General features: G+C 37.4%; 3 protein-coding genes and 1 long non-coding RNA gene across 12 annotated transcripts; 2 read left to right on the forward strand and 2 right to left on the reverse strand.

The window, feature by feature from the left end:
• Positions 1–74: 74 nt before the first annotated feature.
• Positions 75–10,275, forward strand: LOC127070718 (uncharacterized). 8 transcript variants are annotated; one of them, XR_007784618.1, is made up of 6 exons: positions 75–216; positions 1,139–2,065; positions 2,189–2,941; positions 3,032–3,524; positions 3,624–3,743; positions 4,657–5,037. It is a non-coding gene; the product is annotated as an uncharacterized LOC127070718 (long non-coding RNA). The 8 variants fall into 8 exon arrangements; XR_007784614.1 differs by adding an exon at positions 7,239–10,275 and having other exon boundaries at positions 3,032–4,819; XR_007784613.1 differs by having other exon boundaries at positions 3,032–4,299.
• LOC127070704 (actin, clone 205-like) lies at positions 5,561–8,199 on the reverse strand. The gene is made up of 2 exons (XM_051009003.1): positions 8,062–8,199; positions 5,561–7,067 (listed from the first exon to the last, which is right to left on the reverse strand). The coding sequence occupies exon 2, from the start codon at positions 7,039–7,041 to the stop codon at positions 5,911–5,913; it is 1,131 nt and encodes a 376-aa protein (XP_050864960.1). The 5' UTR covers positions 7,042–7,067; positions 8,062–8,199; the 3' UTR covers positions 5,561–5,910.
• On the reverse strand, positions 9,756–11,985 carry LOC127070703 (actin, clone 205-like). Its single transcript, XM_051009002.1, has 2 exons — positions 11,633–11,985; positions 9,756–11,510 (listed from the first exon to the last, which is right to left on the reverse strand). The coding sequence occupies exon 2, from the start codon at positions 11,490–11,492 to the stop codon at positions 10,362–10,364; it is 1,131 nt and encodes a 376-aa protein (XP_050864959.1). The 5' UTR covers positions 11,493–11,510; positions 11,633–11,985; the 3' UTR covers positions 9,756–10,361.
• A 1,814-nt stretch (positions 11,986–13,799) lies between these two features.
• On the forward strand, positions 13,800–16,164 carry LOC127070715 (PRA1 family protein 3). 2 transcript variants are annotated; one of them, XM_051009022.1, is made up of 4 exons: positions 13,800–14,194; positions 14,372–14,589; positions 14,666–14,779; positions 15,961–16,164. In XM_051009022.1, exons 1-4 carry the CDS (start codon positions 13,998–14,000, stop codon positions 16,014–16,016), a joined length of 585 nt encoding a protein of 194 aa, XP_050864979.1. In that variant the 5' UTR covers positions 13,800–13,997; the 3' UTR covers positions 16,017–16,164. The 2 variants fall into 2 exon arrangements, with proteins under 2 accessions (XP_050864979.1, XP_050864980.1); XM_051009023.1 differs by lacking the exon at positions 15,961–16,164 and having other exon boundaries at positions 13,807–14,194; positions 14,666–15,614.
• The last annotated feature ends 60 nt before the right edge of the window (positions 16,165–16,224 follow it).

The following is a 16,224-nucleotide window of genomic DNA, read 5'->3' on the forward strand; positions in this document are numbered from 1 at the left end:
CCTTCAATTTCTATAAAACTGACGTAACCAATGAAAGAAGACAACCTGTCCAATTATTATGTAAAAATGCGCCCTGATTTTATCCTTCGCGAAGAACAAGTAAAGAATATGTAATTGTTAAGCAATGCGATAACTATGCGAATTTCATTATTTCAAGAAATATTGACGAATAACGGAGCGATTGCCACATTGTATGAATATTATGAAACGCCACAGGTAATTTAATATATACTCTGGTTAAAAAAGTATAATGAAAAAATATTCTTCTGTACATATAACGGTTATCGAGTGATCAATCAGAGACAAAAAAAAAAAAAATAGATAATGGACAGTGTCAAACAAACTTTTTAATTTTCCATGTCGTATTGATCATACCCGGTTATAAAGAAATTCTTTTCATAACTCAAGAATTGCAGAGGATATATGTATTATAATAATATATTTTGGTGAGAGATAGGTTCGTAGGTATATAAATTGCGAGATGTCCCGTTTGGCAGTTTAACGTAATTAATTGAAATTTAATGCTTAAAGTTTTCTGCAATTTGCGAAATAATCGTTGAAACAAATGATCCATTCCGAAATCATTACGAAGCATTAGAAGTTACTTCAAACGGACGGTTATTTCTTGTCTGTGCTATATCACGGTATACATAATTATTCGGTTTAATGAGAATTCTAATGTGCGTATGGACATGGTTTATAATAAAGTAAAATAAAATAAAAACGAAGTGGCTCGTACGAACGAATATGTTCGCGTTGGCAGGATGATAAGAGGATCGCTCTTTAACGATCGCAAGTGCTATGAATAAATCAATATTCATAATAAACAGTCATATTTGTATAAACTACAAAGTAAAGTACAGTCAGATAAATGTGTAGAATAAAGGCAATTAATTGCTTCCTCAGTTTGCCAATTGATCATATTTTCTTCTTCTGTCCTCTTCTTTTCTTCGTCATTTCGTCCTTTCCCTGGAGATTCGGTTTGCCCGTTATTACAAATACATCGAGCTTTATGGGATCGACGGAAGAAAGAAAAGAGAGAAAGAAAAAGAAAGGAAAAAGAAAGGAAAGGAAGATAAGAAAAAATATGAAAATGGATTTCGAAGATACGGATTAACGATAGAATTATTTTCTTTAGAAGCATTTGCGATGAACGATGCCAGGGCCAGACTCGTCGTACTCCTGCTTCGAGATCCACATCTGTTGGAAGGTAGATAGGGAAGCGAGGATCGAACCGCCGATCCATACGGAGTATTTCCTCTCGGGAGGTGCTATGATCTTGATCTTGATAGTCGAGGGTGCGAGGGCAGTGATTTCCTTTTGCATACGATCGGCGATACCAGGGTACATGGTGGTACCGCCGGATAGCACGGTATTGGCGTAGAGATCCTTACGAATGTCGACGTCGCACTTCATTATGGAGTTGTAGACGGTCTCGTGAATGCCGCAGGATTCCATGCCCAAGAAGGAAGGCTGGAAGAGTGCTTCTGGGCAACGGAACCTCTCGTTGCCGATGGTGATGACCTGTCCGTCGGGCAATTCGTAGCTCTTCTCGAGGGAAGTGCTGGCTGCTGCGGTCGCCATTTCCTGTTCAAAGTCCAATGCCACGTAGCAAAGCTTCTCCTTGATGTCGCGAACGATTTCTCGCTCGGCCGTGGTCGTAAAGGAGTATCCTCTTTCGGTCAGGATCTTCATGAGATAGTCGGTCAAGTCACGACCGGCCAAGTCCAAACGTAGGATGGCGTGAGGAAGGGCATAACCTTCGTAGATAGGGACGGTGTGAGATACGCCATCGCCAGAATCCAATACGATACCCGTGGTACGACCGGAGGCGTATAGGGAAAGGACCGCCTGAATGGCGACGTACATGGCCGGACTGTTGAAGGTCTCGAACATAATTTGTGTCATCTTTTCGCGATTAGCTTTAGGGTTGAGCGGAGCTTCGGTAAGGAGAACGGGATGTTCCTCCGGGGCCACGCGGAGTTCGTTGTAGAAGGTGTGATGCCAGATCTTCTCCATGTCGTCCCAATTGGTGATAATGCCGTGTTCTATAGGATATTTTAAGGTAAGGATACCTCTTTTACTCTGCGCTTCGTCGCCCACGTAACTGTCTTTCTGACCCATACCGACCATTACACCCTGTATTTATAAAAGTAAGATCGTTATCGATCGGTTCATTCTTTTTCAGGATACTTTCGATAGTTTGTTCGACTTATTATTTACGATTACGTACCTGATGACGTGGTCTACCGACGATACTAGGAAAGACAGCTCGTGGTGCATCGTCTCCTGCGAATCCCGCTTTGCACATACCCGAACCATTGTCCACGACGAGCGCCGCAACATCATCGTCGCACATCTTGGAGGACTGTTGTTAGTGTTTCTTTCTGCGAATGAATCAATGAAATTAATCGCTTCCTCTTTTCTTTTACATTCGCTTACGACAATCGCTTTGGTAGAATACGAAAGTTCGATAGGTAGTAGTTATTCGTTGCATTTCGTAACAAAGAAAAACTGTTTATATCTAGATACTGGATATTAAGAAATAGTAGAAACGATATTACCGAAAACGTTAAACCGAATCATTGAAATATCATTTTACTATCCACAGGCAGATTACTAGCTGCAACTAAATTTCCAAGTAGCCTCATGCATCATGGTATCCTTTTATTTCGTCACGTAGCACCATGCCAGATTTGCTAAACTACACTTCGCACAAATTTCAATCACGGTGAAAATGTGGGTAATAGTAAGCCATTGGTTAGTACGAACCGACGATTGCCCGATACACTTGATCGCGATCACGAGAATCACAAGATCGACGATCTACGCGTAATTAAGTTCGAAGAAGAAGGAAAGAATAGTAGAAAGCGTAGAGCAAGAAGGAGACGTGGAAAAAAGAAGAAGAAGAAAAAGAAGAAGAAGCGTTGTCTAAAGCAAGGTAAAAAGACAGGCGCAAGGTTTGCGTTTTCCGTTGAATGATTTACCGTTCAGAGTTGGATGACTCAATGGATCGGCGACGATCTCTTAGGGACGAACGTTGTGCAAGAGACCGAAAGAGGCGAGTGGCGCACCGTCTGCTCTGTGGGGTACCTTTATCCATATCGGTTCGAAGCCGAAAATAGCGATCCGCCCCTTAGATGGAAATCTGCTGTACGTTAACGCGCGCATCGGTCCGCTGCCGCCGCCGCCGCCACCACCACCGCCGCCGCCGCCGCCGCCACCACCACCACCACCACCACCACCACCACCACCACCACCACCACCACCACCACCACCACCGCCGCCGCCGCCGCCGCCGCCGTCGTCACCGTCGTCGCCGTCGCCGCAGCCGCCATAGCCGCCACAGCCGTCGCCTAGTCCTTAATCGCCCTAAGAGCGACGTCGAGAGGGAGACGCGGGTCGTCGCGACGCCGACGACGCGCTATTCCCGACGGCTCCCGAATCCAAATAAGGACTCGTTACACCGCAGGGCCGTCCTCCCCGGGTGCTTTTCACCTAAACGAAGGTACCGAGAATCGATGGTACGCGTCCAGTTTATGTTTTCCTCCCTTCTTTTAACTACCTTACAATTCTTTTCTTTTTTCTTGTTGTTCTTTCTTTATTCATTTCTTTGTTTTTAGAAGTACTTGTTCTGTAAAAGAAAAGAAAAAATGTAAAGAGCAACGTTCAAAGTAGGCTACGTTGCTGATTGATCTGGTTAAAGTCGTGCATCTTCGTCAAAATGAAACGTCAGTTGTCTTGTACGTAATCATATATTCTTCTTATACTTTTTATTATTACTATTATTATCAAACGATTTTATATAAGAATGAGTCGCGCGCATTTTATATTTACATAAAAAATCATGTCGCGTTCCTTATTGTGCAATGGCCTAACGAGGATGATAAAGAGGATCCAAATGTGAGATAACACAGATAATTCGTGTTAGAACATATTCGAAATTGGAATACTCGAGAGAATATTGATCTTTGTGGAAAAACAATAATCTCCTAATAATCATTTCTCATTTGGTGTCATTAAAACGTACCGGGCGACGAGAAATACTCGATCCACCATCGAGCCCTCTCCCCACTTTACCATCTTGTAGTAGCATCGATGTTGACCGTCGATTCGTCGGACAGATTCGCTGACTTCGCATTACTGAGTTTCAATCTCGAAACGGCCACGTCTTTGCTAATGTTCTTTTAATGGTGCTTCTTCTTTTGCATACGTTACGGTGACTAACTTAAAGAAGATTTTTACGAAAAAATGGGTGCAAATCGATCATCTTTCCGCCATATGCGAGCAAGTACGAGGGTGAATATTTCCTGAGATTAAAATTAAATTATTAACGATGAGTTCTCTTACATTAATACTATCGTATCGGTGATAAAGCTTATATATATATATACACACGAAACAATTGTTTCTTGATAATTCGATTTCGATGGATAAAGTATTCGTGAGAGAGTTAGAATGTAACGTTAGAATCTAAACCATATACGTATCTTATGCGTATCTTATTTCACTAAACAAACATGCAAAGTATTAGTTATCGAATGTAAGATGACATCGATATGATACCGCTTTGCATTTTAGACAAATTATAGACCTTGCGTAAATTGTCCCAAGTCCTGATTAAACGATCTTTCTCTTTCACAATGAAATTTGCAGATCAGACGATAAAACTGGGACAATGCATCCGAATGTTACTTTCTTCGTTGAATATGCATACAGCCACTAAGATGTTACCTGGATTTTCATTTTCACTGGGCATTGGCTGATGGATCGTTGTTAACCACATCGGTGAAAGACTTGATGCATCATTAAGGACGTGGTAATTTAAAAATATCATTACTGACTCACTGTCCGGTGTACACAGCAGTGTTTATGCATGATCGTTAGATTGAATTCTCCCTTGGGTAGACGGCCGATTATATTTTCTTCCTTTTAAATAATCCATATCTGTATACATACGCAGAATTAGTTGGTTATAAAATGCAAATATTTAGTTATATGTAGACTAGACTAGTTTCAATAAATCCGTCTTATATACGGTTCCTCTGACCAAATATTTTTCCACTTACCATGTACTTGGATTTCTAATATTTGTGAATATTAATTTCCTTTAATCTTCATCGTCCAATTAGTTTTCTTCTAACGTATAAAAACCAAAAACTGACATATGAAAATGACAGCGGTGCAGTACACGTATCATGTCAAATCTTCCCGGTAATCATTGCACGAATTTCGTATCCTTCGATCTACGATCTCGAACGTTTGCATAACGAAAGTTATAAAAAGCATAGGAATTATTAGACTGTTAAATATAATTTCCCGCCGAGAGAAATCGCTGAATATAATATACGAGACGAGACATAAAAGCCGAATATATTTGTCTAGTAGTAAATCTAGATTTCATTACGTACATCAATCGTAATCAACGGATCTTGAATAAGTTTTACCTCATTCGAACGTTATAATTCCAGAACATTATCAAGACGGTTAATGAAACGATAACGTAAATATAACATGCGTATAAAGGGTAACAAATGAAAGATTACTAATTACACCGCTGTGAAAATATAAGTCTGATTTATTCCATAGAGATAGAGATGTAGAAATTGTGTGTATATATACATATACGTGTGCATATGTGTATCTGTATGCATGTGTACACACACACACGCGCACACACATACGCGCGCGCGCGCGTCACACACAATATGATTATTTTTTTATAGTTATATACGATTATTGCCAAAAAGAATACCGATTGCTACTACTAATAAGGAATTCCTTGTGGTCGTAGCTAAAAAGTACCAACTCGAAATAATCGACATGTAACTAGATGAAATAGTGCGGAATTTATGGGTGTATCTGATAAGATAATATAGCAATAACAATCGTTTATATGAATATAATTGCTTAGAAGCACTTGCGGTGAACGATGCCAGGACCGGACTCGTCGTACTCCTGCTTCGAGATCCACATCTGTTGGAAGGTAGATAGGGAAGCGAGGATCGAACCGCCGATCCATACGGAGTATTTTCTCTCGGGAGGTGCTATGATCTTGATCTTGATAGTCGAGGGTGCGAGGGCAGTGATTTCCTTTTGCATACGATCGGCGATACCAGGGTACATGGTGGTACCACCGGAAAGAACGTTGTTGGCGTAGAGGTCCTTACGAATGTCGACGTCGCACTTCATTATGGAGTTGTAGACGGTCTCGTGAATGCCGCAGGATTCCATGCCCAAGAAGGAAGGCTGGAAGAGTGCTTCTGGGCAACGGAACCTCTCGTTGCCGATGGTGATGACCTGTCCGTCGGGCAATTCGTAGCTCTTCTCGAGGGAAGTGCTGGCTGCTGCGGTCGCCATTTCCTGTTCAAAGTCCAATGCCACGTAGCAAAGCTTCTCCTTGATGTCGCGAACGATTTCTCGCTCGGCCGTGGTCGTAAAGGAGTATCCTCTTTCGGTCAGGATCTTCATGAGATAGTCGGTCAAGTCACGACCGGCCAAGTCCAAACGTAGGATGGCGTGAGGAAGGGCATAACCTTCGTAGATAGGGACGGTGTGAGATACGCCATCGCCAGAATCCAATACGATACCCGTGGTACGACCGGAGGCGTATAGGGAAAGAACCGCCTGAATGGCGACGTACATGGCCGGACTGTTGAAGGTCTCGAACATAATTTGTGTCATCTTTTCGCGATTAGCTTTAGGGTTGAGCGGAGCTTCGGTAAGGAGAACGGGATGTTCCTCCGGGGCCACGCGGAGTTCGTTGTAGAAGGTGTGATGCCAAATCTTCTCCATGTCGTCCCAATTGGTGATAATGCCGTGCTCTATAGGATACTTTAGAGTAAGGATACCCCTTTTGCTTTGTGCTTCGTCGCCCACGTAGCTGTCTTTTTGACCCATGCCGACCATCACACCTTGATGACGAGGTCGGCCGACGATGGATGGGAAGACGGCGCGAGGTGCGTCGTCTCCGGCGAATCCGGCCTTACACATACCAGATCCATTGTCCACGACAAGGGCGGCTACTTCGTCGTCGCACATTGTGCTTTTTGTTCGAGTTTAAAGATCTATAAAAAAAGAAGCGTCATTTTGCATTAATTGGTCGACCCTTGACAATTGGATAGTTTATCACGCATCGGAATGTTTTAGCTAAAGTCGTTCGCGATCGTTCTTTTTATATATAACAGATTTCTATGATTATATTGTTGCTTCAAAAAATTTCTCAATAACGTTTTCAGAAATCATCGCTAGCCAGGATTGACCCAGTTGCCTATAAAACGATAGGCGAGCGGCTTCAGCGTTGCAAAGTTATTTCTGTGCGGCGGATAGCTAAGTTTAGATGGACGACCAACGGACGCTCCCTAATAAGTTCAAGCAATGTTTATAGTATCCGACGTCGCCCCGGCTCGGCCGTTAAGTGAAAAAGCATAGCTCATATGCCCGTGCGTGCCAAAATTACGCTATGCTTTGAAAAGGATCGCAGTAGCGTACGCGGCTAAAGACCTCGATGTTTAAGACGATACCTTGCTGCCATATTAATTAATTGCGCTTCTGGAATTAAATTCGCAAATAGGGTGTGAATCTAGCCTAAGAAAGCTTAATTATTTTGCGAGCGAAACAGTTCTCTCTCTCTCTCTCTCTCTCTCTCTATCAATCCGCTATCATATAGTTTTAATTATAAATATTGTTGACGAAGAGAGAGCGAAAGAGAGCTCGACAAAGTCGAAAGTAACTGCGCGAATACTCATCCGAAGAGATTCGTTAAACGCCAGCATTAAGTTGATTCTTTCTCCGCTTTGATAAAAAAATTAATCGCTGTCGAAAGTATCATTTGGTTAAAGTCAAGTCAGTCGAACGATTTTTCCTTGAATTTCATTTTCGTTTCTATTTGTCTCGTTAAAACTTAAAGAAGATGTTATACATTAATAAGAACGGATCTTACGGATGAGAGATCGTTAAATCGTATACATGCAAGAATGTTATCTAAATCCATGTAATATCATAGACGAGTGACTGGAGTAAGATCGTTAGAAAGTATCTTAGGGTTTAGTATATACGTACCGTGCACGAGACAGAGTTGGAGTGGCGTCTGTGCCTTTGGGCGTCGCGACGTCGAATATATGCTCTCGTCAGTACACCCCCGCATTTTCGTGGAATGGTGCGTGCTCGACAGGCACGAAAAAGGCTTGCCTCGCGGGCGTCGCGACGCTCGCCGAACTAGGCGGTTGCGAGATCTAAGCGAGAGATCAATGTATAGCTTCAAAAACTTCTACATTTCGATCCTTCTTATGATCGGTTCTCACGTAGTTAACAATTTTTTTCTTTCTTTTTTATATATAATACATCAAATTAATTGAAAATCACTTAACACTTAATCCGATCCAAAATTACATATAAAACTATACGGACGAATACTTATATTTCTCTTCTCAGGTGGATATGATTTTTTACGAGTGAATTTTTCGCGGGCGATTACTTATTGTTATTTTCAGCTACATGCATTATGGAAGAACGATATCGTTCTTTTCTATATTTTGTTAATAACGACATTATTTCTTTCCCCCCTCTTAACAAAAAAAAAATGTATCATCAATGATCGATCTTTTTCAATTTTCCAATTAAAAGTCATAATTGCAAGTAGAGCTTCTCATCTAATCTCTCGGTTAAATGGATAATTCATTCTTTTTATTAATTGTGAAAGATCCTCTACAAAACTATCGAAATAAACTTTCATAGACCGTTTATTTACTCTAAAAATAATAACGCGTATATTACTGGGACATGAATTAATTTATACTTTTATTTGACGCTAAGCTATTGTAAAACAACTTTCTTTTTTGTGCAAAATAAGCAAATGAATACTTGCTATAGCTGATTACTTAGCACTTTCATTGAAAAGAGCAAAGAATAACGAATAAGTAATCAACAATTTAACAGCAGAGCTTTATTTTTAAAGATGCTTTTTTAAAGATTTATAAAAAGGATCCTCTTTTTATAGTTACGCCTCTCTTATACGTATATGAAGTGCCATTCGATAGACATACCATTTTCACAAATGCACTAATATACAAGTGATTTTATTTTTTAATGCTAATACGTGCGTGGATACTTTTATTTATATATAATCTGTCTAACCAATTAACTAATATACACGATCAAACGATTGATGGTTGGACGATGATCGCCGAGATACATAAATATCATAAGAAGCTACTGGAGATCGATGTGAGTGACTGTTCGTAAAAATAGATTCCTCGTACCTAATTTGGATGCATGGGAGAGCCAAGTTTTGATAAAAGCTACCTCGTGTGGCGAGACAGCTTTTTTGGACATTGCTTCGCAATTACCCAGATGTGCTTTTGCTTGAGAGCATGACTATCGATTCTGGTGAAAAAGTGATTAACAATTATGACGAATACATATCGATGACAAATATATTATTGCACGTTTTAATTCGGTTTAACTTTGAAAGGAGTTTCTAATTCAGGACTACAATTGGGCTACGGTAAAGAACGCGATTATATAGGAAAAATTTAATTCTAATAAACTAAAAATAGATATTACGCAATGTGCGCGCATCTCAAGAGTAACACTTAGCTGAATACATAGGGACAAAATAGAGTTTGTAAAGGAAGTCTTCTGAATTGCTTTATCGAACAATAAAACATCGTGGAAACGTGCGTTAAAATCCAGTAAACGTCCAAAGGATTTATACAAGGAGAGGATATAATATCGTGTTTTAGTATTAAATCACATTTATAATGTCGTGTGAAATGTATATTTAGGTTTATATTTGACATTGTTTGTCAATTGTATTGCAACGATGCAACAATGATTTAGTATATAATATTTACAAAGTAAATTATAATAGGATCAGATGCACTTTAGAAGCCTTGCTTCGTTAACAACCCAGATAGAATGAATATGAACTTAATTGTACGATTACAGACAATATATTTAACATTAAGATAGTAAGCGATCTTAATGGCGACATAATGGTCAACTAAGCGTGGCACCTTCCAAAGCTCATTTTAACATAATGATTATCTTTGGAAATCTCTGATTACACTGACATTCGATGCGATAATGTTCACTTCGACTTTCCTTCTTGCAAACTTAAAATAGATCGAGTAGATCGTACTCTTATTTGGAAAAAAAAAAAAGGAGAAAAAAAGGAATCCCAAGGAAATATATAACCTGATAACGAAAAGTCGAATGCTGATGTGTCGATGATTTTCTTTCGTAACAGCACAATTGTTCGTATAAATTCGATCATCTCTCTCAACAAAACTCCTACACGCAACCCAGACGTTAATTCTTCAAAATCTGTGTCGCATTTCTGACACTGTTCAATAATAGATTTAAAAGCACTTGCGATGGACAATACCAGGACCGGACTCGTCGTACTCCTGCTTCGAGATCCACATCTGTTGGAAGGTAGATAGGGAAGCGAGGATCGAACCGCCGATCCATACGGAGTATTTCCTCTCGGGAGGTGCTATGATCTTGATCTTGATAGTCGAGGGTGCGAGGGCAGTGATTTCTTTCTGCATACGATCGGCGATACCAGGGTACATGGTGGTACCACCGGAAAGAACGTTGTTGGCGTAGAGGTCCTTACGAATGTCGACGTCGCACTTCATTATGGAGTTGTAGACGGTCTCGTGAATGCCGCAGGATTCCATGCCCAAGAAGGAAGGCTGGAAGAGTGCTTCTGGGCAACGGAACCTCTCGTTGCCGATGGTGATGACCTGTCCGTCGGGCAATTCGTAGCTCTTCTCGAGGGAAGTGCTGGCTGCTGCGGTCGCCATTTCCTGTTCAAAGTCCAATGCCACGTAGCAAAGCTTCTCCTTGATGTCGCGAACGATTTCTCGCTCGGCCGTGGTCGTAAAGGAGTATCCTCTTTCGGTCAGGATCTTCATGAGATAGTCGGTCAAGTCACGACCGGCCAAGTCCAAACGTAGGATGGCGTGAGGAAGGGCATAACCTTCGTAGATAGGGACGGTGTGAGATACGCCATCGCCAGAATCCAATACGATACCCGTGGTACGACCGGAGGCGTATAGGGAAAGGACCGCCTGAATGGCGACGTACATGGCCGGACTGTTGAAGGTCTCGAACATAATTTGTGTCATCTTTTCGCGATTAGCTTTAGGGTTGAGCGGAGCTTCGGTAAGGAGAACGGGATGTTCCTCCGGGGCCACGCGGAGTTCGTTGTAGAAGGTGTGATGCCAGATCTTCTCCATGTCGTCCCAATTGGTGATAATGCCGTGCTCTATAGGATACTTTAGAGTAAGGATACCCCTTTTGCTTTGTGCTTCGTCGCCCACGTAGCTGTCTTTTTGACCCATGCCGACCATCACACCTTGATGACGAGGTCGGCCGACGATGGATGGGAAGACGGCGCGAGGTGCGTCGTCTCCGGCGAATCCGGCCTTACACATACCAGATCCATTGTCCACGACAAGGGCGGCTACTTCGTCGTCGCACATCCTGCTATTTTCTTATCGCTGAAAGGGGATTATTCTCTGGTTAAAGACAAATTTTATACGATAAATTAATTTGTAATCGTCTAAAAGAGGACACGATAGTCCGAATAAGTCGATATATAAGAGCAAACTAAACTACCAACCGTGAGGGTGAGTTGTGGATGAGTAGGTAGCTGCGAAGCGGCTGAGGCCCGCAAGCGCCGCGAAGCCAGATATAACGCTCGCGTACCATACGCGATGCTACCGAAGATGGGCACGAGGGACGTCTCCAGGGCTGCCCAATAGATCTACCCACGCAAAATGGGAAACTTACGCAGTGCTTCGACCGGGACAACGCATAACCGGGAAATCGCTCGAAGCTAAATATTCAAATGTCGGGTGTATCATTGGATGCTCGAGGGTGGACCTCAATATTTTTTGGACATCCCTGACTGCTCGAGAAATATGCGTCAATCCCCACCGGCGCTTTTCTTCTGTTTTCTTCATCCTCTTCCGCTTCTCTTTTTCCTTTCTCATCATCCTCTTTCATTTTAGCTTCCCCCGTTGTCTCAATCGTACACTTTTCTCAACGGAACGAAACATTCATATCTGGATATTGACTTGGATAAACATAGAATGATTTTCACAAATTTCAAGACAGTGTTATCAACGTTCGAATTGAGTTTTCTTCTTCATTTTAAGGTAATCTCATATTATATTTCTCTTGATGCTACTTTCATCATTTTATTATATTTTATTGATATACTGATTTAAATAATCAGTTTTACCATCACAATAACTTTAATATTATATTTTTCCTCAAGTATATTTCCAAAATCTTATTTTTATTTTTCTTGAAAAAAGTTCTTAACAATGGAGAACAGTTATAAGTTCATGAATCTTTCTTATCATAATATAATATAAATAATATTAGAACTAACGTACACAAAAAGTAATAGTAATTTAATGCAATTTCTCAACTTCATTTTGTATATACCTTGTAACAATAATTTCGTTCACTATTTATTACTAAAAATGTAAGCAATGGTAATATTTTTCAATTACACATTTAACTTTATTATTCTTTATAAATTAAAGGTAAGAAAGGACGAATATAGTAAATTCTTACTTTTATAAACCACACGAGGCAAGTATACAGCTTCTTATAAAACTTCTCCAAATTTATTTTATTGCTAATTGATTAGTAATATAAGGTACGTCATCAGAATTGTTATATTTTTTAATCAACCCAGATGAAATACAGTAAATATAAAAAATTTTAATTATATGTATTAATTTTATAATTTATAGGATGTGTGTGTGCATTAATTCGATATACCTCATTTTTTACAGCTTCAAGCAAATTACATTTTGGCCAAGATTTGCGATTAGGGTTTATTCTGGCAATAAAAAGATTTCAATTAAGGAACTTAAATCTTCCTTGATAATACAACAGTATCATTTTGTATTATTTTTGTAATGTAATAAAAATTTACCATCTTCTCCAATTTCTTGCGATGCCGCTTCTTCTTATACTGACGTTTCATTAAATATTTCAAACTAAGAAATAATGTTTTCTGGTTTTTTATCTTTACAAAATACGTTTTAGCTATTATTAGACAATTTCATTTCCACACATTTGTCAGCACATTTTGTTCAAATTTCCTCATCAAAATCAAATGAGACACGATTAAGTCAACTATTAATGAAGTAATCGTTTTACACAAGTTCTCATTATGATTGTCTTTTAAAAATCTGTGAAAAAACAAGTTTGATACGTCTGATCAGTAGATACTTTTGTAGAACGTAAAATAATGTCGTACGTCTTATGAAATTTAAAGTATTTAAATCAAAAACATACATTGTTTAAAATATGACATAACCTATAGTTGTAAATGTATAAAAATGAAAGCAACTTACACGTGGCTTTGTCAACAGCCAATAAAAAAGAAATAGGGATACTGATAAATGTATTTGCACAAAAAGCAATTTCAAATCAATCGAACATTCTTTATAAACAAAATAATACGAATTTCCATGAAATACATACTTTTGAACGAGATATGATGCAGATGTCGCTATCTTAGCTATCTTAGCAATATGTGAAATGGATTAAACAATCATAAGCAGAATTAACAATAGAAAGGATTAGAAAAAGCAAGTTAATAAATTAATTCATTATATTGAATTAAATTTATAAAAAACATTAATTGTCAATGTTTATTAAAAGACCTTTTTAAAAAGTGACTTTAATTTTTATCAAAAGTTAAACATGTATTTATAGTATTTCCTTCAGAATTTGGCCGTTAGAGAATGTGGATGAGGGCGACACTAGCGCATCTATAGGATCTGCAACTAACTCTGAGATATCTCTTGTATACAATTTATTACCCTTGATTTTTTCTGAAAAACGTCATCGTCCAAAAATATAGAGCTACGTAAGAGCAAAGTAGCGAAATTAAGTGAAACATTATTAATCTCTGGAGGCTTTTTTAGCTGCAATAGTAAGAGAATAAGAGTAAAGTTACAATGGATAAAACTAAAACCGATTCTAATTTTGAATTACCACCTCTTCGACGTTTGGATGACTTTTTATTGGAATATGCTCGTTTTCAAATACCAAATTTTAAAGATCTCGATAAATGGGGCAACAGAGTAGTAAATAATTTGCTTTATTATCAAACAAATTATTTTTCCATGTTTGTGATTATTTTTCTCATTGTAGGGTAAGTATCAAGTTCATATTTTTCTCTGTCATATACAACATGGGACATATACGCGAAGGCACACACGCACATACACAGACACATACACATACATCTATATCCCATAGTAATCTTTACTCTTATCTGAATATACAGTTAATGTTATACTATGTAATATTGGAAACATTATTTTTGCAGATTAATTCATCCTGTAAAAATGTTCGTCGGTATGATAGCAATGACAGTAATCTTGGGAGGATTCGCTTATGTTTCTACCGAAGGAAGATTAATACATCAATTTAAGCAACATTATCCAGGTGTAGGCATAATTGGTATAATATTGGCAGCATGCTTTGCAACTTATACATTAGGATCTCTCCTAGTTTTTCTACTTGGCATTTTATTACCATTCACAGGTAAATTAAAATATTACAATGTTATTAATTTAACTATCGTTACGATATTGGCTAATTAACTAATAATTTGTTACAGTTATATTTGTACATGCTTCTCTGAGATTAAGAAACATTAAAAACAAACTTGCTAATAAAATTGAAGGTATTGGCTTGGCAAGGACACCAATGGGCATTTTTTTGGAACATCTTGGTATGCAGGATGAAATTTTTGCATAATTTCACCATTTTTTTTTTTAAATAAAACGTTACTTTTTAAACGATAATAAGTTAACACATTTTATGATAACAATTTTGCAATAGTATTAATATATTCATTTTATATTAGCATATACTGTGATGAATCTTCTCTCTCCAAATTGATTTATCGTTTTGTAATGTCTATGATTATCATTATGCATGAAAAAATTAGACATATTTGTAATATACTTATTCATTTTTCTCTAATGTACTTTAATTTTTCTTCATATCTTTCATTTCATCTATTTATATGCAAGACATAAGAAGGAAAAATTAGAATTCTTGATTATACCTATAAGATAGATACAATTAAGATATAATTTATTTATTATAATTGATGTGTTACATAAATTACATCATATGACATGAATTAATTTTATTTAATGTAAACAGTATATATTATATGTATGAATGTAAGATATTTTCAAATGTTATTATACCAAAGATGCAAAGAAATGCAAATAACATATTTAGTCGATAAATAGAGAAATATACAATCCGATACTGATATATTAATACTTTATATTTTTCAATAGCTTTTCTATATATTCTGCTTGTATATAATATTCTATATGTGTTATTATTTGTGAAGTTGTATATTTACTATTATTAATATATTACATATAGCAAAGCAAGAATTCTGAATGAAAAAAAAGATGGCTTGCTTAATACTGCTACATAACTTATGAAAGACAATTATTTTCTTTAATATATATTTCCTAATTTTATATTGTGTATCATAGAATAATGTAAATAAAATTATAGCAGAGCTGTCCTCTTCTCCAAGACTTTGTGTCTATATCTTAATACGCATTGTTATTAAAAAAAATATTTTCTAAGCGATAAAATAGTATACTAAAAATATTTTGATCTTATGAAATCAAAATATATGATTTCAATTAAACATTCTGCTTGGACATTTGCAAATATATCTATTATACTATTTAGCTTTTTGTACATTTCAAAAGTGTTATTTTCTTTAAAAAATTAGTTAAAGATTAGCTTTAATAAATTAGATTTTATTAATTTACTATAAAATTTTATAAAATTCATCTAAATTGTCTCATATTTTGAAATTAGAATTATTCTTATATATCTAATCTTCTGTTGTTTTTTATTTATTGTTTTGAACAGATGTGAGGAGCACAACCTTACGTTTCCTAAAGTATACCATTAAAACACAAGACTAACAGCCAGCTTTGAAATATGTGATTGTACTATATTTTAATGGCTTATATATGATGATTATACTTAAGAATCATTACTTTCCATGGAAAAAAGGTTCTTCATATATAATATTAATTATATTTTATTATCCTGTAATTTATACCATCACACAATTTGAATATATTTTATTAATATAAAATTAAATTTATGAATAATATTTTATATCAATTA

The sequence above is a fragment of the Vespula vulgaris genome, chromosome 19 (genome assembly GCF_905475345.1).
Source record: "Vespula vulgaris chromosome 19, iyVesVulg1.1, whole genome shotgun sequence".
Taxonomy (NCBI): domain Eukaryota; kingdom Metazoa; phylum Arthropoda; class Insecta; order Hymenoptera; family Vespidae; genus Vespula; species Vespula vulgaris.